The sequence below is a fragment of the Danio aesculapii genome, chromosome 21 (genome assembly GCF_903798145.1).
Source record: "Danio aesculapii chromosome 21, fDanAes4.1, whole genome shotgun sequence".
Taxonomy (NCBI): Eukaryota; Metazoa; Chordata; class Actinopteri; order Cypriniformes; family Danionidae; genus Danio; species Danio aesculapii.
The window spans coordinates 39,219,338-39,246,074 of NC_079455.1; the positions used below are offsets into that span (position 1 = coordinate 39,219,338).

The window sequence follows — 26,737 nt, forward strand, 5'->3', positions numbered from 1 at the left end:
ACTGCTGAGCATCTTCATCTCCAGCAGCCTCTGCAGATACTCCTGTAAGGGGGTCAGAGGAACAGCGGACGGCGGGTCGGGCTCCTCCAGGAACCAGCGGAGCGAACCCACCGACCGCCGTCTGTTCAAGAAGTCAAACAGCTCTTCGTGCATCATCATGAATGAAATCCACAGCTAATGGTACGGATAGAGAAGCAATAAGAACACTTTTCTATGACCAAGAGAAAAACAAAGTGTCTAAAATGTTGACCAGAATGGAAAGAAAAGAGCTTCAGTTCTGAGCCACTGTGGAATGCGTGCGATTACCCATCATGCACTGGAAGATTAGGTGAATGGTGAACTTTGCTTTATGCCGCTTGTTGTTATTAAGCCGATTAACGACTCCAAAGAAACACACAAACATTGTGAAGTTGCATAAATAACACATTTTCATCCAAACACACACACACACACACACACACACACACGCACACACACACACACACACACACACACACACACACACACACACAAATGCATACATGCACACACATACTGTACACATACATGTACACATACACACACCTTCAAAGCTCAATCCCCTAGACTGATTTGTGCAACTCAAACACACACACACCACACATTGTTCAGGTGCACTCATTGTTATGAGTCCAGACTTCAGCTCTGAGGATCTCAAAACTGAAAATTTCACAGGTAATGAAACTCAGAAATGAAACCAGGAGACGTGGCATGAAAAAAAAGACACTACAGGTTAATAGTTTCAGATTATACCATTATTTAATGTTTCATAAAAGATGTGTCTTATGCTCACTGAGATTTGTAATTTGATCAAGAATTAAAAACAGTACAGCCAGTAATGCTTTATTACTTTATCAAATACTGGCAGTAATATTATTATAATTGCTAATAATGTTTATTTTTAGATACAGTTAAAACAATTATTATCAAGGTTATCAAGAATATTATTATTAACCAGTTGTGCTGCTTAATATTTAGCAGGAAATGAACAGAAATAATATTTCATTGAAAGCTTTTAGAACGTTATACAGTTCAGTGCTCAGCATTTATAAGCACACCCCTCACAAATCTCTCTTTTAAATTCATATTTTTAATGAGAAGCGTTACAATATTATATATATATTTGTGCAGATACATTAGATTAGACAGTACTGAAGCCAAATCGGGAGCTAATCTAACAAAATAACTTACGATAACGGTCCGAAAACTAGTACACCCAAATGTATATGTTATAGAAAAATATTAAAAACACATTTAAAAAAAAGGGGGGAATCAAGAGAAGCAAAAAAATAAAAGAATTTTGATGAAATTTTGTAGGTTGTCATTTTTTTTTTTTTTTTTTGCAATATTTTGCTTGAATTTAATTGTATTATCTTTCAATTTCTGTTTGCATTGTTTGGTGACTAAAATATTATTTTAATAAATATATCTGTTTAATAAATTAATTAAAAATTTAAAAAGAGCAAAAATCAAGAGAAACAAAAAATGTATTTACAATACATATACAATACATATACATATACACAATACATGTATTTACAATTTTGTTGTAGTTGGTAATTTTATTTCCCAATATTTCACATTAATTAAAATGTATTTTCTTCCTATTTCTAAGATGTTTGGTGAATAAAATATTATTTTAATAAATATATCTGTTTATAAATCTGTTTTGCTTAAATGCACCAAAATACATAGTCTATATTGACTGAGAGATGGATGAAAAATATGAATTTTCAAAATGGGGTGTACTCAATTATGCTGGGCACTATATAATTTATATATATACACACACAGGGCTTAGCATAACTGAGTACACCCCATTTTGAAAATTACTATGTCGTATTTCATGTGAAATATTGGGAAAAATAATTACTATAAATTTCAACAAAATGTTATAGAATTTTGTGTTTCTCTTGAATTATTTTTATTTATTTATTTTTTTTAAGAATTATAATTTTTTTGCCTTTATTAAGTGGATAGGACAGTATTTCAGACAGGAAGTAAAGTGGAAGAAAGAGAAATGTCCTCGAGCCGGTATTCGAACTCGGGATGCCCTGAAGTGCTACTGCACTATACGTCAGCGTGCTAACCACTAGTCTATTGCGCCGACCTCTTTTTAAATTTTGAATTAAAAAACTTTCTCTGACATCTAAATTTGGGTGTACTAGTTTTCAGACCGTTATCGTACGTTATTTTGTCAGATTAGCTCCAGATTTGGCTTCAGTACTGACTAATCTAATGTATATGCACAGATATAATATTGTATAGCTTCATACAGAAAATATTATTCTAAATGAAAGATTTGTGAGGGGTGTACTCATTTACAGTTGAAGTCAGAATTATTAGCCCCCCCTTTGAATTTTTTAATATTTCCCAAATGAGGTTTAACAAAGCAAGGAAATTTTCACAGTATGTCTGATAATATTTTTTCTTCTGGAGAAAGTCTTATTTGTTTTATTCCGGCTAGAATAAAAGCAGTTTTTAATTTTTTAAAATCAATTTTAAAGACAAAATTATAAGCCCCTTTAAGCTAATTTTTTAAAATTGTCTACAGAACAAACCATCATTATACAATAACTTGCCTAATTACCCTAACCTGCCTAGTTAACCTAATTAACCTAGTTAAGCCTTTAAATGTCACTTTAAGCTGTATAGAAGTGTCATGAAAAATATCTAGTCAAATATTATTTACTGTCATCATGGCAAAGATAAAATAAATCAGTTATTAGAGATGAGTTATTAAAACTATTATGTTTAGAAATGTGTTGAAGAAATCTTCTCTGTTAAACAGAAATTGGGGAAAAATTAAACAGCGGGCTAATAATTCTGACTTCAACTGTTTGTTGAGTACTGTATCTTTATGTTTGTTTATTTTAAAATGTCCTTTCCTGGGCAGCACAGTAGCTCAGTGGTTAGCACTGTCACCTAACAGCATGAAGTTGGCTGGTTCAAGCCCCGGCTGGGTCTCCGGGTGATGATTGAACTAAACTACCCGTAGTGTGTGTGTGAATGAGTGTGTATGGGTGTTTCCCAATACTAGGTTGTGGTATCCGCTGTGTAAAACATATGCTAGAATAGTTGGCGGTTCATTTCGCAGTGGCGACCCCTACTAAGCCAAAGGAAAATGATTGAATGAATGAATGAATGAATGAATGAATGTCCTTTCCTTTTCTTTAAATCCTACCACAGACTCCTGAATTAACTTTAAATGTACATTCAAATAGCAACATTATTTGAGTTCTGCTCTTTTTTTATTTTAACCAAAATAAGAGCACCCCTAGAGAAACATTAAAAATAATAATTATTCCAAACTACAGAACAGCGGTGTACATAAAAACAAAAACAAACGCCACTGATTGGCCACATAATGTCAATAAAACAAACAGACAGTCTGTTCCCGTCTAAGCAAGCCAAAATAGCAACTGGGCCCAGACTTTACTGTTAAACGTGCGGCTAGACTTGGAGGATTTGTTCTGTCAGAGTTCAGTTAGCTGCTGTCTGTCTTCTGGAAATACATCTTTAAAGGAGTTTGTCCAGCCTTCAGAAATACAAACAGACACAGCTGTTCCAGCACAGAGCACATACATGTGTGTTTATTTAACAGTGACATGCTCAGGGTGTGTGTGTGCGTGTGTGTGTGTGTGTGTGCCTTGTATTCATTACATTGTGGGAACCAAATGTCCCCACAAGTATAGCAATACCAGTACATTTTGATCTTGTGGGGACATGTTTTGGTCCCCATGAGGAAAACGGCTCATAAATCACACAGCATAAAGTATTTTTAAAATGTAAAAATGCAGATTGTTTCCTGTGAGAGTTGGTTTAGGGGTTGGTTTTGGGTAGAGGATGGAATATACAGTATGTTCAGTATAAACATTATTACGTCTAGACACTCACATTGACTCCATTGTCAAAAAAAGCTCAACAGAGGCTGTACTTTCTTCGTCAGCTGAGGAAGTTTAACCTCCCAAAGGAGCTGCTGAAACAGTTCTACACCTCCATCATTGAATCAGTCATCTGCACATCAATAACTGTCTGGTTTAGCTCAGCTACTAAATACGACCTCCAAAGACTACGTCGAATAGTTCGGACTGCTGAGCGAATCACTGGTACAACCCTTCCTACTCCCCAAGAACTGTACTTATCCAGAGCGAGCAGAAGGGCTGCCAAAATCACTCTGGACCCCTCACACCCAGCACACTGCCTCTTTGAACTTTTACCTTCTGGTCGACGCTACAGAGCACTGCGCACCAGAACAGCCCGACACAGAAACAGTTTCTTCCCTCAGGCAATCCATCTCATGAACACTTGATGATAATAATTGCGAAACCAACATCACTACTTGCTATACACTTTTATACACATATATACTTATTTAACAACACACTTTACATGCCAATTTGCACATAACAGCTGCACATATAACGTTGTATATAGTAATATACCTGCTCATACACTTGTCAATCTGTATATTTGCACTCACTACTTGCTTCTATTTTTTAAAATATATTTATTATCTGTTTTTTGTCCTGTCTCTGTAATGCTGTTGCACTGTAGAAGCTCTGTCACGAAAATAAATTCCTCGTATATGTGAACATACTTGGCAATAAAGCTCTTTCTGATTCTGATTCTGGAAGTCCCTGTAAAGATAGCTGTACAAGTGCGAGTGTGTGTGTATGTGTGTGTTTAATAGTGACAGGGAAAGTATACAGAGCATGTGAGGTATGTGTGCCAGCGGAAATCTGATACACACACACACACACACACACACACACACACACACACACACACACACACACACACACACACACACACACACACACACAGAGAGAGAGAGAATGAGAGAGAGAGAGAGAGAGAGAGAGAGAGAGCTTCATGTGCCAAATACACGACCGCTTTGAAACTTCCTACATGTGTTCTGATCTATTAAAAGGTGAAGAATTTAAAAGCGCTGTTTGAAACGCAGTTCACTTCCGTCACGCAGCAGATTTACAAGTGAAACTGGATATTCAATAGGAATTCATTTCAGGATTTATTGAATGGTGGAAAGCGTCTCTATAAGAAAAGACTGTTTGAGGGGAGGGGCTAAAAATAAGGGTTTGATGATGTCAAAGGAAAAATGGTTTGAGTGGTGGAGCGAAATGATAATAAAGAATTATTGTTGTTTAAAAAAGGTAATAAATCTATTTAAAGGAAACCTTTTATGTTCCTTTTTACAAGATGTAAAATACGTATCTGATGTCCCTAGAGTGTGTATGTCAAGTTTCAGCTCAAAATACCACTCACAAATAATGTTTTAGAACTCTTTGAAGCCGCCCCTTTTAGGCTCCGATCCAAATTGTGCCGTTTTGATGAGTGTCGCTTTAAATCTAAATTAGATTGTGCTCTTTTCAAAAGAGGGAGGAGCTACAGGTGCCTATGTGTCAGCATAGTGGCTGTTCAAAACAGCACTAGCGTTATCTCTGTCAAAAACTGAAAATGTCAGAAGAAGATGCCTTTTAAAGTGAAATATATATTTATTATGTTTAAATTATCTGAAATAAAAGTTATTTATTTTGATTTAAATTATTAATACATTATTAAAAATGAGACAACCCAATTTACTTGGGTTAGAAAATGAAAATAGCACCGTTATAATGCACATTTTTGTATTATAATAATTTAGTGCATTCATTTCGGCAACACTAAAATAAAAATCAAAACTGCTAATGTTGAAACAACAGTGCAAAAAAGAAAGATGTTTAGAAATTGTAAATAAAACAAAACAAAACTCCTGAAATCCATTTTACAAGAAAACACCAATTCATTCATTTTCCTTCGGCTTAGTCCCTTTATTTATCAGGTGTCGTCACAGCGGAATGAACTGCCAACTTATCCAGCATATGTTTTAAGCAGCGGATGCCCTACCAACTGCAACCTGCAACCTAGTACTGGGAAACATCCATTCACACTCTTCACACATACACTACAGCCAATTTAGTTTATTCAATTCCCCTATAGCGCATGTGTTTGGACTGTATGAAATTCAAAAGTTTACATTCTTAATCACCTGTTATGATGATGAGATGAGAGTGAATCAGCAAGAGAACAGATTGCGAGAGGCAATCTGTTCTAAGTTCTAAGCTTTACATTTGTTAGGTTAGATGAAAAGCACAGTAAAGATATCTGGAGTGCACATCCCTGTCTCTGTCATCGAGCGATCAAGCTGCTGTGAGGCTGTCCGGAGCATAGGAGCTGTGGTCACAGATGTGCCAGCTGGAGAGCAAAATATTGTAATGGCCTTGCATGTATTTAGGCTGTTATGTTTCTATGTTTCAAAATGTTCTGTATGTTTCAAAGTGAGGGGGATGTATCCCACTGTCCCCCTGGTGGTTATGCCCATGTGGAAACCGGAGCACCCGGAGGAAACCCACACCAACATGGAGAGAACATGCAAACTCCACACAGAAATGCCAACTGACCCAGCCAGGGCTCAAACAAGTTAATGAAATGTATTATTTGCATTAATCATACACGTTTAATGATAAATATTTACTTATTTACGAAACTGGAAAATAAATTCAAGGAACATGTTAAGCTAAATGTCAAGTAGAAAAGCAAATCATTTTCTGCAGTAACTTGTTTTATTAACAATGCTTAAAGGCTTTTTGAGATCAAAATCTTAATTTTAAAATCGGTTCAAATATTTTAATTTCATTATGTCAGATCATGTGGCTCAAATTGCATTCATGGCAAACTAACAAATTGTTATTGATCACTTAGATTGATTTCACATGCGCACACACTCTTCCCTGTCTCTATCTGTCTTCATAAATAGACTGCTAATGTTCAGAGTGTGATGTGAGAAGAGAAACCTTCTCATGTTAAGTGCCACTCAAACCTCAGCCTCAAACACACACACACACACACACACACACACACATTTGAACTGACAGCAACGGCCTTAGACTCAAGTTTGGGCATGCAGTAATGATAAAAGACCAAAGGTTGAATGATAATCCACAAAGTCAGGTTGCACATTTTAAAACTAAACTTAGACAAACACACTGAGACAAACACACAGTACTCAGATTATCACAAGCACTCAGATACAGTAAAAGGGAAGTAAGCATTCTTCCGCTCAGGGTATTGATAGCTAGCTAGTAATCAGATTTAAATACAAGTGCACAGAACCACAATGCATCTTTAATAACCCTGAATGGAAGATTCAACTGTTTAAAATAAATGTAATAATAATAATCCAATCATCCAGACCAGAGAGGGCGCTGTTTAAATCCTCCCAAACATATTGTGTGATGATGATGATGATGCAGTGAAAACTGAATAAAATGTTCACTTATACATTTCTATAATGCTTATTTTTTTAATGCTATCTTACAAATGTTGTTTTAACAATGTGCAATATTATCATAGTTGTATATTGCACAGCCCTAATTCACATATAAATTGTACACAGTAACACCAGTTGAGCTTTCTAAGTCCCAAATTCGCATATAAATTGTACACAGTAACACTAGTTGAGCTTTCTAAGTCCCAAATTCGCATATAAATTGTACACCGTAACACTAGTTGAGCTTTCTAGGTTCCGAATTCACATATAAATTGTACACAGTAACACTAGTTGAGCTTTCTAGGTTCCGAATTCACATATAAATTGTACACAGTAACACTAGTTGAGCTTTCTAGGCTCCGAATTCACATATAAATTGTACACCGTAACACTAGTTGAGCTTTCTAGGTTCTGAATTCACATATAAATTGTACACAGTAACACTAGTTGAGCTTTCTAGGTTCTGAATTCGCATATAAATTGTACACAGTAACACTAGTTGAGCTTTCTAGGTTCTGAATTCACATATAAATTGTACACAGTAACACTAGTTAAGCTTTCTAGGTTCCGAATTCGCATATAAATTGTACACAGTAACACTAGTTGAGCTTTCTAGGTTCTGAATTCGCATATTAATTGTACACAGTAACACTAGTTGAGCTTTCTAGGTTCCAAATTCGCATATAAATTGTACACAGTAACACTAGTTGAGCTTTTTAGGTTCTGAATTCGCATATAAATTGTACACAGTAACACTAGTTGAGCTTTCTAGGTTCTGAATTCACATATTAATTGTACACAGTAACACTAGTTGAGCTTTCTAGGTTATTTTGATGGCAAACAAAGGTTACCATGGCTAATCTTTTCAGGTTGCTTAGGCACAGCTGCGGGGTTATTAGGGTTGCCAGATGTTGGTTATTTGATGAGTGAGTTACCAGATGTGTAATGTGAGCTGCAGGTGGACTGCATGGATGGGGCTTTATTGATTTGGCTCTGTTACTTCTACATAGTGAAAGACCGGTAAATTTCACTTCATGAAAAGCAGCTGTTCAAAAAGATTGCCTCAACCCACATGACTTTCTTTAGTTATGAGTTACGAGTTATCGTCATAACTGTGATATTTACACTACTTCTTAAACTCCTTTACACTCACCCTAATTTATAGCATGTGACTGTATGGGCTTCTTTTCGCTGTACTGTAAAATAAGAATATTGAATGTTGTTCTCCATCCATGAGGGACTTGCAGGCATTTAATAGACGTATCCTTCATTTCTGTCGTCTATGAAAAAGAATATGGGATTTATAATTGACTGCCATAGCTAAGTTTTCACTAATGTAAGCAGGCTGTATGCACGCAGGCAAAACACTTATTTAACTATGTCATATGATAATAATATTAGGCACATTTATAAAACAACTGTAAAGCAAAACAAATGCATTTCCTACAGGAAAACTATTCAAGACGTATAATAACGATGCATGTTTAATACCTGTAACAATGCTAAAATAATATATTATTTGTAGGTATTTGTTTTTATAAAGCGTGGATTATAATATACGATATTGAGAGAGTAAATCTTTGTTATGACCCATATTTCTAAAAATAAGCTTGAAAAGTTGTCTGTAGCAGGGTGGTGCTGACATCACAAGCGAGCGCCCTGAAGTCAGTGTAGTCCGTTTATAGCCTAATGTTAGCTTTTTAGTTCTTGAGTTTGCATTTAAGATCCAAAAGTGATAAAAGTTATATTATCGTGTGAGGATTATCTGGTTTGACAAAATGTGTAAGTGTAATAAACAGTGTTTGAACACAGAGCTTATTATTTGCAAACTTCGAAAAGTCTATGGGAAAATCCTATGGGATTTTATCGAGAAAACCAGTTTTTTGCTAGCAGCCGATTAGCCTACAAGGTGACGTCATAGTTCCTCCACTCTATAAATAAACAGCTTCTTACTTTAGTTAACTTTGCTTAGAAGAATCCCCCTTCCACCCCTTATCCTCCACCTTTCCCTTTATAGGGCAGCACGGTGGCCCAGTGGCTAGCACTGTTGCCTTACAGCAAGAACGACCCGGTTCAAATCCTAAACAGTTCTCCATGTTCTTCCCGTGCTTGCGTGGGTTTCCCCAGGGTTCACCGGTTTCCTCTTAAAATCCAAAAACATGTCATAAGTGAATTGATCAATCTAAATTAGCACAATAGTCAAGCTCTTAACCAGCAGTATATCTCTACATAGCAATTATAATCTGCCATCAGCTCTAAATAAGGGGGGAGTTCTCGAGATCTACCCGAGCTCAAGTGTGTGCATTACTCTATTGTAATGCACACACCGCCCACTTTTTTTAGGTACACCTTACTAGTACTGGGTTGGACCCCCTTTTGCCTTGAGAACTGCTTTAATCCTTCATGGCATAGATTCAACAACGTACTAGAAATATTCCTCAGAGATTTTGGTCCATATTGATATGATAGCATCACACAGTTGCTGCAGATTTGTCGGCTGCACATCCATGATGTGAATCTCAATTTTGGTAACCCTGTGCGAATTGTAGCCTCAGATTCCTGAGTTTCCTAGTTTCTTTCTTAAAGAAGAAGGGCTTACGGGGCTTAGTAACGACTAGCTAGTTTGTAACTAAATGTGTTCTCACTTCGGTTGCACCACATGTTCTTAAGTCAAACCATAGCTAGTAGGTCGTAAGCTCTCCGTAAAGTCATGCGTAGTCGCATTGAATGACGTAATATCCAATAAAAAGCATTCAAATCGTTAACAATTATAATCTGCCATCAGCTCTAAATAAGGGGGGAGTTCTCGAGATCTACCTGAGCTCAAACTACCATCTCGCCCTGCAAACGGGAGGGAGCCCCAGACTCGAGGATCTTATGAGCTCAGGGCTCTCTCTCGGGACAGCATGCCAAACAAGCTTTATAATCAATCATCAGCTAAGTGTGAACTCTTGAATGGAAATATAAAGGGTTTTAGGCATATTTGTTATTTAAAATTAATTTTCAACATCAACAATGGCTAACACGTCAATTTTATTAGCATAAACTACTTTTATTATGGTAATTTTCAGGTTTATATCGTTTTCCAGTAAACCTACATCACATAAAGCCCATAAACTAGTTGTTTCTGTGTCTAAAACTTTGAAATAAGCATGTATGACTACTTCCTTTTTCGTCCTCTTACTTCCTCTTCTACAACGACATATAAAAGCACATAATCACTGCCTTGACATGAAAATTAAAACCCACTAGGAATCCGTCACAATGAAATGAAGTTCATCAAACTTCCTAAATTTCTCAGTAAACTCAGTGTTATTGCAAACAATGTCACAAAACAATTATAAACATGAGTGAACTTAAATCTCAAATATTAAACACAATAATCTCTCTGTGCTACTTTGAACAGTTTTGCACAGTAGTCTGGGTTTATCATACATGCCAGTGAAGCATGACTAAAATCGATATTTGATAGAAAACGCAAGGTTGCCATGAAGACGCTTGGCATGGTATCTTTCCACTAAAACGAAGCTCTCTGATTGGATGAGAGCAGGACATGCAGAATGTCAGGTTGTGAAAGAGGAAGTCATCCAAAAACAAGGACAAACATGGAACTAAGAAAAGAGAAGTTTTCGCTTAAAAAAAGGGTCAAATGTAGAGGAAAACCGTGCATGTGTATCTTTGTCATACATTGACTTTAAGTGTGCTGCTGGCAACATACTACAATAATAACACCACATTACAACACTATGAAAACACATTACAATACTAACATACAACCCTATATTTCCGCAGTAAACATTATGTAAAGTATGCAAATATTCTGTAATGAATATCCAAACTGACTGGTTAAAGAAATGCAAGCATTAATACATAAATGATCATAAGTGCATGAAAAAAAAATGTTTCCCATAAAGCAATTCATTACAACTCTCTATATATTTGAATAGACTGCTAAAAATACTATTGTAATGCACAAACCGGCCACTTTATTAGGTACACCTTACTAGTACCGGGTAGGACCCCCTTTTGCCTTCAGAACTGCCTTAATCCTTCAGGGCACAGATTCAACAAGGTACTGGAAATATTCCTCTGAGATTTTGCTCCATTTTGACATGATAGCATCACGCAGTTGCTGCAGATTTGTCGGCTGCACATCCATGATGTGAATCTCAATTTTGGCAACCCTGTGCGAATTGTAGCCTCAGTTTCCTGAGTTTCCCAGTTTCTGTCTTAAAGAAGAAGGGCTTACGGGGCTTAGTAACTACTAGCTAGTTTGTAACTAAATGTGTTCTCACTTCGGTTGCACCACATGTTCTTAAGTCAAACCGTAGCTAGTAGGTCGTAAGCTCTCCATAAAGTCATGCATAGTCGCATTGAATGACGTAATATCCAATAAAAAGCATTTAAATCGTTAACCTGCTTTAAAATTCTGCAACTAATATATCTATAACTGACAAATTTATAGTACATTTAATTACAGTCAGTAACTAATAATAGACGACGTACACATCTGCATCGTGAGCCGTGAATGCACACGAAGTTATAAACATTAAACCTGAATTTTTTGTATGAGTATCATTAGGAGTATTAATATTTTTATATCCTACTCCTGAAAGAGAAAAGAACAGGAAGAAAAAACTCCATCATAAAGAAATTATCGTTTTAATTGATGTATATAATAAACACAAAACATTTCTTGAAAGAAAATTAAACTTCTTTCATAAACCAAAATTAATGCGAGATTTGGAAGGAAATTAAGGCTGTGAGTTGACGGAGACCATTCTTCATTATTATCGTGAGCTCCTCAATGTAAACTAATCTCACCGTCATCTCTTTTCTACCATTACACACGGGGGGGAAGGCTGCCATAAATATTTAGTTAGAACATAGCTTAGTTCAGTAATACACTAAATATTTTGTAGTGTGTAAGTTGTAACTTAGTGTCCCTTTAAGTCACAACTAGGTTACGTTTTAACTTGCGCACTGCTGGTGCAACCGGCCCCTGCTGCTGTAGCCCATCCGCCTCAAGGTTGGACGTGTTCAGAGATGCTCTTCTGCAGACCTTGGTTGTAACGAGTGGTTATTTGAGTTACTGTTGCCTTTCTATCAGCTGGAACCAGTCTGGCTATTCTCCTATGACATCAACAAGGCATTTGCGCCCACAGAGCTGCCACTCACTGGTAATTTTCACTTTTTCAGACCATTCTCTGTAAACTCTATAGATGGTTGTGCGTGAAAACCCCAGTAGATAAGCAGTTTCTGAAATACTCAGACCAGCTTGTCTGGCACCAACAACCATGCCACATTTAAAGTCACTTAAATCCCCTTTCTTCCCCATTCTGATGCTCGGTTTGAACTGCAGCAGATCGTCTTGACCATGTCTACATGCATTTAGTTGCTGCCAATGTTAATGTATGCATATGTTAACGAGCAGTTGGATAGGTGTGCCTAATAAAGTGGCCGTTGAGTGTAGATACACTGTAAAAAAGTAAAAACTTAAACATTACTTCAGCTTGACGCAGCTTAATCAATTAGTTTCCACTTAATTTATTATTTCAGTAATGAAGATGTTGGGAAACATATTCTTTTAGCTGTAAGAAGTTGAAGTCATTTATTTAAGTTGATCTAATGAGGTTTTTATTCAGTAGTATTGGGATTTACAAGCTTATTTCCCACTTTGCACACAGCTGAAGTGTTTTTTTTAACTCTGCTAGACAAGAATGAGGACAGGAGTGATTGACATTGTGATGAACCAACCAGAATCAGTCTACAAATAGAATGTGGGTTCACAGCTAATAAAAGCAACTGAGAGCTTTATCAGAGTTTCCCAGAGTTTCTCAGCTCACAAAGCTGCTATTCATGCATACTATTCATGAAAGATCACATTGCGTTATCAACCTGAACTAATCTAAGATACTGTAGGTTTACAGTGTAATGCTGTCAGCAGACAAGCTCAATCATTGCCAATTGAGCAAACTCTATAACACTTTACAAAAACTGTGGCAGTGAAATGGTGATACCCTGATGGTAAATACATTTCATATATTCCATATTCATATACACAATAATTACATTAGACATGAAATTCCATGATACTTTGATATACCCCATATTAGGGCTGCAAGATATAAGAAAAAAATAACATAGCAATATTTAGTTTTTCTGCAATATATATTGTGATATGAATATAGTTTCCCAAGATGACCATTTAAAATGAATTCCTAATTTTATATTGATTGGAATGATCTGTAGAGGAAAATAAAAATAAAATAAAGCACAGATAAAAACAAAGAACAAAGATAAAAATGAAATAAACACTTTATGGTTTTCGGTGGAATTAAACAGTACTGAAGTATAGAAATTCAATATGTAAAATAACACTGCATATAGTCTTTATCATATTAAATAATTAAACATTTACTCTTAAAAGTGGCAAAACTATAAGGTTAAAGCGGCAAACTTTATCATTTCTTGTGCCTAAATGGTTTAAATTCATTTGAAATCTTACAGTCTTTAATATTATTAGATTAGAGTTAAACTTTGTATGTTTTGAACTGTGTTTTCAGGTTAATTATAATCCCAACTTGACATTGCAGATCCTGCAATGTGACAATTGCAGATTCTCATAATGCGATATCAATTCTGAAATGATATATTGTGCAGCCCTGCCCCATACTACTGAATAAATCACCTTTGTTTAAACATTTTTGTTCACCAAAGCTACATTTATTCAATCAAAACGTTCAATAAAACCGGTAATTTTATGAAATATTATTACCATTTTTAAAAAATCTGCAGTTTAAAGCAGAATTGTCAGCGTTATTTACTTATTCAGTCCTCAGTGTCATGTGATCCATAAGAAATCATTCTAATATGCTGATTTACTGCTCAAGAAACATCTGCTGCTTAATATTTTGGTGGAAATATTTTCCCCTTGATTTATAGAAAGTTAAAGTCAATTCTAATCAATTGAATGCAATATATATAAATATACAGTTGAAGTCAGAATTATTAGCCCCCCTTTGAGTTTCTTTTTCTTTTTTAAATATTTCCCAAATGATGTTTCACAGGGGAAATTTTCACAGTATGTCTGATAATATTATTTCTTCTGGAGAAAGTCTTATTTGTTTTATTTCAGGAAGAACAAAAGCAGTTTTTAATTTTTTAAAAAACATTTTTAGGTCAATATTATTAGCCCCTTTAAGCTAATTTTGTTTTTGATAGTCTGCAGAACAAACCATCTTTATACAATAATTTGCCTAATTACCCTAACCTGCCTAATTAACCTAATTAACCTAGTTATTCCTTTAAATGTCACTTTAAGCTGTATAGAATAAAAATACCTAGTCAAATATTATTTACTGTCATCATGGCAAAGATAAAATAAATCAGTTAAATTAGACATGAGTTAATAAAACTATTAGCTTAAGAAATGTGTTGAAAAAAAAATCTCTCCATTAAACAGAAATTGGGGAAAAAAATGAACAGGGGGATAATAATTCAGAGGGCTAATAATTCTGACTTCAACTATATATATATATATATATATATATATATATATATATATATATATATATATATATATATATATATATATATATATATATATATATATATATATATATATATATATATATCAGCTGGAACCAGTCTAGCCATTCTCCTCTGACATCAACAAGGCATTTGCACCCACAGAACTGCCGCTCACTGGATATTTTCTTTTCATCAGACCATTCTCTGTAAACTCTAGAGATGGTTGTGCGTGAAAACCCCAGTAGATCAGCAGTTTCTGAAATACTCAGACCAGCTTGTCTGGCACCAACAACCATGCCACATTTAAAGTCACTTAAACCACCTTTCTTCCCCATTCTGATGCTCGGTTTGAACTGCAGCAGATCGTCTTGACCATGTTTACATGCCTAAATGCATTTAGTTGCTCCCATGTGATTGGCTGATTAAAAATGTATGTTAATGAGCAGTTGGATGGGTGTGCCTAATAAAGTGGCCGCTGAGTGTAGATACACCGTAAAAAGTAAAAACTTAAACATTACTTTAGCTTGACGCAGCTTAATCAATTAGTTTCCACTTAATTTATTATGATTTTCAGTAATAAAGATGTTGGGAAACATATTCTTTTCCCAAACTGAATGCTAGTCTTTATAATAACAGACCACAGTTTTAACATTAACTTATGTTTTGCCTAAGCTAACGCTTGTCTGAAACCCCATATAGCAAATCTTTTCTAAATTCCAAGCAGTGATGCATATTTTCTCACCTTTGCATATATTACGAGCAACACTCACGTTGCACACAAATATTTATTTAGCAACCTCAACGGTCGCTAGGCAACAACAGAGGAAGAAGGAAACACCAAAATGATTTTAGGTCTTACACACACACGGCTAATAATGATGCTTCCGAAATCTGCTATGCAAATGGGACACACACACACACACAGAAACCCATAAATGAAGGAACGGTCAAGCCCTACGAGACATTCTAGTGGCTGAATACCAAGACTATTTTTACAAAAGAAGTAAACATTTATTTCCGTGGTCTCAACAGAGTCTTAAAGGAATGATTTATGTGTGAATCGCTCAGAAATGAGTGAACTGATTCACTGAAAAGATTCAATTCAAATGCAACAAACCAAAAACAGTTATCAAGGTTTAAAGGTCCCATGAAATAAAAAAAAGACTTTTTTAGATGTTAGTATCATTATTATTTGTTTTATTATTGTTTAAGATATCTATACAGCTAGTGTGCCCCAAAACAGTGACAAAATTCACATTTAATATATATATATATAAAACTGATATAAACCTGTTTGTCACTTTCGCCGATATGGGTTACAGTATTATTCACATCACTTCACACTGCAGTTTCTCATCACATCATAACCAATCAAATGCTCTCTAGTATCTGACAAGCCCCGCCCCCTTTAAGACGCTTCTCATTTGCTTTTCATTTGATGCACTTGAGCTCACTGGCAGAGCTGTGGTAAAAACAAAACACTATTGGCCCTTTTTTTTGAAAGGGGAGGAGCTACACTATGTCCCACCCTCTCTTCATGTTTCGGTTGAAATTACGTCAAACATCGAATAAAAACGTATATTTTTAAAGCACTTCACAGGACCTTTAAAGGGGTTCTGTTATGCCTATTATTAATATTATGGCATGATTATGTACTATGAGTCTGCGAAGCTTCAGATTCAAATACATCATGGATTTCTTATTATAGCATTTTTCAAGTATATCTCTTTAAATGCAAATGAGATGCTGCTCTTCGCCTCATTTGCAGAAATGGGCAGCGCCTTTACAGCTTGTGCCTCGGTTATTCAAGCAAAACAATTGAAACAATTGCAGAAGTTGTAAACTTTAGTCAGTTTAAACTTTCTGAGCTAACAGACACAAACGCATGTGCACAAAGAGTTTAAGGGTATAGTCATACTAGGCTATCTGAACTAGAGCTGCACGATAAATTGAAAAAAAAGATCGCGATCTCGATTCGACCCCCTAGACGATCTTAATTCAGCATTTCTACGATTCTGTCAATCATATTTTCAAGTTCAGAAGAGAAGCAAAGGTGGTCGCACAAGTCTTCACACTGTTTTACATATGTTGCTCGTTGAAATGTGGACACATTTAAATGGTGTTGAAAGAGTCACATACTGTTTATAAGGAATAAGTCACCAAGTGAAGTTTATTTATGAACTAATTTCAATAGGATCACATGATTATGATTGAACATGGCTGGTTTTGCATTAATTATGTATGATCCACCAATCAGACGATTCCTAACGCACTATAAAGAGTCAGGGTTTCTTACTACAGTCATCTTCAATTTAAAGAGTCCCCCCTTCCACCCCTGCTCCTCCGCAGCACAGTGGCCCAGTGATTACCACTGTTGCATCACAGCAAGAACGTGACAGGGAAGTCACGGCAAGACAGGGAAGTCCCGTGTGCCCTTAGCAGTGAAAATGAAACCGAATGCACGCATACTATGCACGCGATTATCTAAATAATAATATCGCATTTTAGAGTTATGATTGCGACAAGCACTCAATATGGTTTTCTTTCATAGCGAACACAGAGTGTTGTGCATGAGAATAAATGACTAACAGTGTCAGTACAACTACTCTAGCCTATATAATGTTGAATATAATGCAAGAGGGAATCTGATAATGACAAACGTCTTATTTTACCAGAGAGAAAATGGTCTTTTAATGTGTTACAAGCATACGTCTCAAACACAATAATTCAACATCTGAATTATGAATAGTTGTATTCTGATTCCATCACTTTACTGTGAAATAATGACCAGGACGTATTCAAAGTCTGTTCAAGTTCATCACTCAAAGTCTATACAAAATTGAGCATTATATCCAACAGTAGAACTACACATATGGCCTAATATTATTAGTTTTGTTTTACCATATGTTTGACAAATAACAATAATAATAGCCTACTCATATTAACCTTTATTTTACATCTACAGAATCGTGAGAAAATCGTGATCTTAATTTATTAAAATAGTGATTCTCATTTTAGCCAGAATCGTGCAGCTCTAATCTGAACTATGCCTGGGAGAGCTTGATCCCCATATCCCGGTTTGTTTGACAAATGTGAGTGCTTAGTGCTGCACTCGATTGGCCGGTTTGGTTGGGGGCGTGAAACTGCACTGTAAAAAAGAAAAAGTTGATTCAACTTAAAATTGTACATCAACTTGCAGCACAGCTCTTTTAAGTTGACGCAACTTTTATCCCAATTACTGTAGCAGACTTTAAATTGAGTCAACTTAAAAAAAAGCTGTGCCGCATCTTGCCTTACAATTTTAAGTTGAGTCAATGTTTTTTTTTACAGTGTGAAGATGCATTGATTTTTATGTAAATGTATGACCGTCAAAAATGGTGACAAATCTGTTCAGCAAAACAATCAGTGCATCGTCACTGCATCAAAAATATACAAAACAATAAAACTAAAGCAATCTTCATTGTACAGAGCGAGAGTGCTTCTCTTTCTGTTTAAATTAAACAGCCGCATCATTGATGATGTAAGCACGCTCGGGCTATAAAGGTAAAAATGCAGTGTAAATGCAGGCTGTCGAGGGATGGGCCGGGGCTCGGTTCAAGCCAATCTTGCCTAGTGTGAGTACACTCTTTAACTAAAGCCTTATTTGCATCGACTGTCAAATATACAATAATGTACAACAAAAGCACACAAAAACACACACGTTCACATCAGTGGTGTAGTCCTAAAAAAAAGGTCGTGTACTATTATCCACCCAATCCAAATTTTAAAAGTAGGCAAAGAAACGACAAATGTCAATGTTTCTTTGATTCATTAGCTATATATATATATATATATATATATATATATATATATATATATATATATATATATATATATATATATATATATATACACATACACACACACATACACACACTAAACATCAGTTACCTTATATATAAATACTAGCCTATGCTCAAGTACATTTTTATCCATGTATTAAATAAAACTGCCACTTTTTAAATTCATAACGGCATAAATATAAACATATTAAAAACTTATAATTTACATATTTCACTATCATTATATAAGTTATAATAAGAAATAATTTTTAATTTGATACATCACATGTTAGACTCTAATGTCACTCAGATATGAAGTTAAAATGAGTACATACATTAAGTGTTTAATCCTGTGCATGAATGTATGATATAGTTAATGCACATGCACTGTGTTTTATTTTCATTTGAAATAAACAGCAACATGTCTGTTAAGAGTTACATTTTCACTGGAGAAAACATCTGTGCTGATGAGGGGAGCGCCAAGGAAACAAGTGTTTCTATAGCAAAGAACTGCAAATATGCGGATATTCTAACAATCTATCGATAAACACACACCTTGTGCTCACGGTCTGCACAGCTGTGGTTTGCTGACTAAATGAAAAACAAGTTGAAAACGGAGAAGCGAAATTCTGTTGTCGTCGTTTTATATCAAATTTAAAAGGGACTGAGGCGATCATTTAGTAGTGTACAGTTCATGAGGTGATCGCAAAAGTTTTAGGGGGGCTGAATGGAAATATAGGAGGGCTAAAGCGACGCCCATACTGTTTTATAATTATACTTGAATGTTTCAATGAGACATCATTAAGCTGGTTTGTTGTGATCTTCGAAAAACTCACAAAATGTTCTCACAGTTGCTGCGGTCGTCAGGGGGCAGGGAATGGCGCAAGTTAAACAAAAATGCACCAACTGCAACAAATTAAGATGAGAGTTAAAAAACATTTGATATACCGTTAAAGGAGACGCGAATACACATAAATTAGGGACATTTAATCACCAAAACAAGTGAGTATACCGAGGGTATGATCCTCAGAAGTCGTAATACCCAAACAGCTCGTGGAAAAAAGTAGGCATACTGAGTATACGCGAGTATAGCAAGGACTACACCACTGGTTCACATAATGTTGGTTATGCATGTCAATGTGAACAGCTGAGGAAGAAATCATGTGTATCAGTATATTAGATTTGTGAATCAGCATTTCATAATACACTACTAACTAGGGCGATACTAGATATATCACAAAAATATCGTTATCGTAATAATAGTATATGCAATATATGTATCGCAGACATGTGTGGTAAATTACAATTATTTTATGCTTTGGTTGATATTGATCTGAAGAGAGGAAAATGACAACAGCCAATCAAAGACAGAATATCTCCTGAGGTATTCCCTCATTCATAGTGTCTTAAAGACTTTATGTTTGCATCTTGACAGTTCTTTAGTCTGAATTAGATTTCAAAACATTTATTTATTTTAATATCATTACATAAACAAATGGTTTTAAAACAGCTGACAGGGAAATGTAATAACACAAGAAATATCGTTATCGCAATACTCAACAATTATAGAGCATATTTTCCCAGTACTACTAACAGAACTCAAACAGGCTCCGCCCCCTCGTGTGGAAATTATTTAAATTCTGTGAGGTGTTTGAGTTCATTCAGAAGCAGTGCTTGCTGATACAGAGAATAACTCCCACTGGACGGACTCTGTCAGATCTATTTGGCCATTTCCGAGAAGCACGACAACATAACATCAGAAGTTTGAGTGTAAATCAGGTATGTTATCTACAGGAGTCACGCAGGCCAGCTTTTATTAGAGGCTTTGTTAGTTACACTTAGTAATTTGTCTCATCTGTAATTTTAAGCACACGCACATTGGTGAGGTGCCTCAATAAATGTCATCTACTGTACAGGTAAACCACATCTGTAACACAATAGGGAGTCTAACATTTCCAGAAAAAGTCCCACAAACAAATATGTGGACAAACAAGTCTAGTCTTGGACAACTGTTATCATAAACAAAACAGTATTCATAGTTGTGCTGTTGATGGTATATTTAACAGAACTGCAGTATTTCACAGCTTAAACACACATTTAAAGTGAACCTTCACCTCAAAAATGAGAATTCATCACAATATCATTTGCTCATTATCAATTTGCTTCTTCCAGAACACGAAAGATGGCACATTTATGAAAGGTGTAGTGATCTTTTTCATAAAATGAAAGTGAATTGGAACTGCTCATAAGACATAAACGACAAATTAGACATAATCTGAAGTCAGGTTTAACAATGAGTGATAATAAAACTATGCTAAACGTTTCATGACATACAGTTGAAGTCAAATAAGGGCTAATATTTCTGACCTCAACTGTACCTTAATGCATAAAAGTTATCATATATTTTTACAACAAAAAATGCTGTTTGTTTAATTTTAGTCATTTATGTTCATTAAAATGACAGAAGTAAAATTTACTAAATTGTAAAATAATGCATTAAAAATAAAACTAGCATTAGTACACTCATTTACTAACAAAATTAATCAATTTTTCATTTTCCTTTGGCTTAGTCCCTTATTTATCACCACAATGAACCACTAACTATTCCAGCATATGTTATAAAAAGCAGATGCCCTTCCAGCGGCAACACAGTACTGGGAGACACCCACACTGTAAAAAAAATCCATAATATTACGGTTTATTTCGGTAAAAAAAACGAAAAGTAACGGCTGTTAAATTACAGAAATTATGTGTAAAATATGTGTAAATTATGTGTAAATGTAAAATAACAGACAATAAATTACAGAAATATCCTTAAATTTAAATATCTGGTAAATTTCTGTAATTCAACCTTTGTTATTTTACAGTAAATTTCTGTAATTTAACCGCTGTATTTTTTTACAGTGCATACACTCATACATTCACACACAAAAAATATAATATTTTTAAAAAATTAAAAGACAAAGGAACATACATTTCTAAGTCACTTTGGACAAAAGCATCCGCTAAATGTCTAAATGCATTTGCTAAAATGTAAACAAAAATTAAGCTGAAAGTAAATATTTAAAAAACTACACATTATAAAAAATTATTTAAAAAAAGCACAAGTAAGAAATTAGAACTTGTAAATGTAAATAAATGCATATAAATCATTTATAAATAACATTTCATCACTGAAAACTGCTGCGAGAACATTCTTCAAAACATCTCCTTCCATGTTCCACTGAAGACATAAAACTAGGGCTGAACGATTAATCGAAAAAAAGATAGTGATCTCGATTCGACCCTACACACGATCTTAATTCATCTTTTCTACGATTCAGCCAATTATTTTTTCAAGTTTGGAAGAAGCCTAAAGGCGGACGCATAAGTCTTCATAAGTTTCTCAGCAACATGGACACCTCCAAACGGTGTTTAAAGTGTCACAAACTTAATTTATAAGTTATAACTCCCCAAAAACTGTTATTTCTGTCTTAATGTAATGATGTATTCGCGGCTGCGAAAATCACATAAGCTGGCAAAGTTTGTTTACTTCAAAGAGGAAGCACACGCACCCGTGAATGATGTGCGAACAGAACCTGCATAGGCTGTAAATAACAGTGTAGCAAAGTTCGATATTGGGGGAAGAAGAAGACGGGGTCGGCGATTCAGGTAAGCAGTATACTTTTATTTTTAAATGAGTGCACAACACCCGTAGTGTGCGTGTGTGTGTGCTCTCTCCCTCTTCTCCCGGCTGCTCCTTCTGTTCTCCTTAAGAAGGTTGTCTCTCCGGCCCAATCACTAGAATAAACAGGTGTTATTTATTATTTCTGATTGGCCTGCTGATTAGCCGCCGGGCTCCAAGCCTGCTCTCCCCCCTCATTGGGTGTTCGATCATGCTTGCCTCTCCACAAACAGGTTGTAAATAACGTTCAGTTTGTTGCACAGAACGATCGTTCGAGAGTGACGATGTATGTACACAAAGTGACGGCAGCCGTCATGAGCGCTTTCTGCAATAAAAGTGAAACTGAAAGTGTGCACGTTCTAAATAATCATATCGCATTTTACAGTTATGATTACGACAAGTATTAGACGTTTTTTCTTTAATAGCGAACCCAAAGTGTTGTGAATTAAAATAATTGTTTAATAGTGTTTGTATAACTACCCTACCCTATATAATGTTGAATATAATGCAAGAGGGAATCTGATAACAAATGTTTCATTTTACCAGTGAAATAAAATGGTCTAATAATGTTGACAAATTGTCAGCATACATCTTAAACATAATAACTTCTGAATTATGAATAGCTGTATTCTGATCTCATCACTTAAATATGAATTAACAACCAGGACAAATTCAAAGTCTGTTCAAGTCCACCATTCAAAGTCTATACAAAATTGAGCATTTTAACCAACAGCAGATCTATACATAGGCCTAATATTATTAGTGTTGTTTTACCATATGTTTGCTCATATTAACCTTTATTTTACATCTACAGAATCGTGAGAAAATTATGATCTTGATTTTAACCAAAAAAAATAAATCGTGATTCACATTTAAGCCAGAATCGTGCAGCTCTACATAAAACCATGCCATGTTTAGTTTTGTTATTGTTCAGAATTTCCATGTATGCTGTCTCTTTAAGTGTAAATGGTGACCTACTTCAGGTGCACACTTCCCTCATCACAGCTTCTAGCGCAGCGCCACAATGCATCATGGGAACGTTTCTAATTATTTCTCACTTTCGCCAATCTTCTCCTGTTCTGATTTTAACAAGCACTGATTTTAAGATGTCAATGCGTGACCACAGACACATGACGCAGGAAACATGCAGGCTCCTGTTACAGGGCAGAAGATGACCCCAACAGCAGGACAGAGTGTGAGTGTGAGTGAGAGTGAGTGATTGATTGTGTGTGTGTGTGCATGTGTGTGTTTTTACAGAAGGGAAAGGCCTGCCCGAGTCTCGCAGTCTATTTGCAGGGCGTGTTAAGCAGCATGGAATCCTTTTATCTTTGGGCTCCAGAAACAATCGTCTGGTCTGAGAGGAAACTAAACGTCCAGATGATGCAAACGTCCAGCATATGGGACAGATTTAACCTGGACGTGCACGTCTGACTGTACACTTCACTGGTCTATGCGAACAGCATGTGGCTATGGTTAAACAACTTGATCTCAACACCCGTTGAAACTCACACACGCATAAAAGCAGAGAAAACACACACTTAGAATGTACTTGATGTCTGTATTCCTGCACTTTCACGCAAACACTTCATCACTTTCAATTATGGATGCACAATTTTTAATCTCGACCACATCAGATATTGACTGACATTGGATATTTCATTACGGTCATTGCCATAATTTAGCGGTTATGTACAGAGTTGGGTGTATTTAGTTAAAAAGTAACTAGTAACTGTAATTAGATTACTTTTCTGCAAAAAAAAAAGTAAAGTGGGGATTACTTTTCATTAGTAGGTCATTAAATTACAGTTACTTATAATGTACTTTCTTAGAGCCCTACATACTGTAAATAAATCCAACAGCTCTTGATAAATCATTGCAGAGAAACAGAGGCATTGTGATTTGTTATACAAACGTATTATAATTATAACATTCATTCATTCATTTTCCTTCGGCTTAGTCCCTTATTCATCAGGGGTCGCCACAGCGGAATGAACCCCCAAATTATCCAGCATATGTTTTACGCAGTGGATGCCCTTCCAGCTGCAACCCAGCACTGGGAAACACCCATAAACTCTCACATTCACACTCGTACACTACTGCCAATTTAGTTTATTCAATTCACCGGTAGCGCATGTGTTTGGACTGTGAGGGAAGCCGGAGCACTCGGAGGAAACCCATGCCAACATGGGGAGAACATGCAAACTCCATACAGAAATGCCAATTGGTCCAGCAACCTTCTTGCTGTGAGGTGAGGGTGCTAAGCACTACGCCACCGTGCCACCCATAATAATCGCATTTATCAGCTAAATAATGTCTCTTTATGATTAAACATGCTTAAGAAACAATGAATGTCAGTAATTATGAAATTGGGTTGAACTTTATATTATTTGTTATTAGCTTTTTAACCTGATAAAAGCTTATAAACAGTAAAAGATAATAATAAAAGCCAAAAAAAGGTCCTGTTTGACTCAAAATAAGGGAATTAAAAGAGTTTCTCAAGTAGTGTTGAGGCATTAAATTACTTATTGAGTAATTAAGTTACTTTTCAGACATAGTAATTTAAATACAAGTTTAATGATGTAATTGGTAATTAATTGGAGCGTCACAGTGGCGCATTGGTTAGCGCTGTCGCCTCACAGCAAGAAGTTCACTGCTTCGATCTCCGGCTTGGTCAGTTGGTATTTCTGTGTGGAGTTTACATGTTCTCCTCGTGTTGGCGTGGGTTTCCTCCAAGTGCTCCGGTTTCCCCCACAGTCCAAACACATGCACTATTAGTGAACTGGGTAAGCTAAATTGTCCGTATTGTATGTGTGTATGTCCTGGTCCTCCAGATTGAAGGTTGAGCGTTGGGCTAACAACTCACCTCTTAAAAAAACTAGAGATGTTACGAAACACTAATATGGTGCGGCTAAATATCAATTTCGATATGAATGGCCCTGGGAATAAGTAATTAGTCATTCATTAACATACCCAACACTGGTCATGTAGCATCAGCTTTTAAGATTTAAGATATAATATGGATTTAGGAGTTATATGTTTTAAAAACGTAAAAATGATGTAGATTTTTTTTAGATGTAGATTTCCCAATTAACAGTTAAAATTCACAAGTACATTTCACAAATATAATATATACATAAATATATTATAAAGTACACATATGAAATAGCATATGTTTGTAAAATATATTTTAGATATACTGTTTCTATTGTTTACAATTTTGAAAATCTTTTATTAAACTTAAAATATTTCATGTTTGATTGAACATGTTTCATATTTCATACTGTATATTATAAATACTATATAAACTTATAATTTTAGTATTTTTTTTAAACTTTATTAGCAATATCTGAACATAATTTCTGTATAATATGCTTCCATCATATTTAAATATGAATTGTGCAATTTCAATTTATTTCGATCATCAAACCAAATTCCACAAATAAAGACTGTTATCGAACAGGTTTCCATAATCACGTTCTCTTGGTTGTATCAATGTTGAAGCAATCTTTGGGCACATTGTCAGAAGAATCAACTCAATTTACATATAATCATCTCCAACATATGCAAAATCAACATTCTACACCTCAAATCTCAGCTTTCACACACAGATATTTATTTATGCCTTTTATAAACCTAATATAAATCCGTAACCATGCTTCAACCATCAGCTTCCTCATGCTTCAGTCAGTATGCTATGATCATGCTAAAACCAACACTAATTATCTGGCACGACTACAACTTTAAAATTATGTAATAAAATTGGCCTCAACAGAAATACACTCAGCTTCATCTTAACCTACCCTTAACTGCAGGACTTTTAACAGCGTCTCCCCTTTAAAAGTGTCCATGACTCCCCAAATCTTCAGTAGCCTTCACTATTACAGTAGCCACGCCCGGCAGGACAGCTGAGACGCCCGATCAGTGTGTCCAAATCTGACTATGACAGATGTGTGTGTGTGTTTATATGTGTGTGAGTGTCCACCAGGCCTTATTCCCATAAGACTGAGCATTTAGAAACATTTTACACACACATAGAAGTGAAAGCAATGAAGTAAAGGTTATCATTTCTGTCATAAACGGTTTCTTTGTGTTATATCCTGTTTCAGAGGAGAACAGAGATTTATGTAGTTCTCAGCCGTTCACTTACTAGTATGATATGATTATGATCAGTAATGCCTATTCTTTAGGGTTCGACATTGTTCTCACCTGCCAACACTCCTGGTTTTCCCAGGAGTCTCCAGTATTCCAAAACACCCCCCACACCCCCCGGTCCTTAGCTTTTTGGTACAGTCTGCTACACCACCGGGTCGCCAACTTTGGTATAGTATCCAATCACAGCGACTGCATGAAATCAGTCCAAAGTACAGTTAC

The 26,737-nt window shown here is 35.5% G+C and overlaps 1 protein-coding gene across 1 annotated transcript in view; it reads right to left on the reverse strand.

Moving 5' to 3' along the window:
- LOC130214880 (formin-binding protein 1) overlaps positions 1–26,278 on the reverse strand; it is a 145,233-nt gene extending 118,955 nt beyond the window's left edge. The window contains 1 exon segment of the mRNA XM_056446727.1: positions 26,167–26,278. Coding sequence (XP_056302702.1) covers positions 26,167–26,214 — 48 coding nt within the window. The 5' untranslated portion in view covers positions 26,215–26,278.
- Between the last annotated feature and the right edge of the window lie 459 nt (positions 26,279–26,737).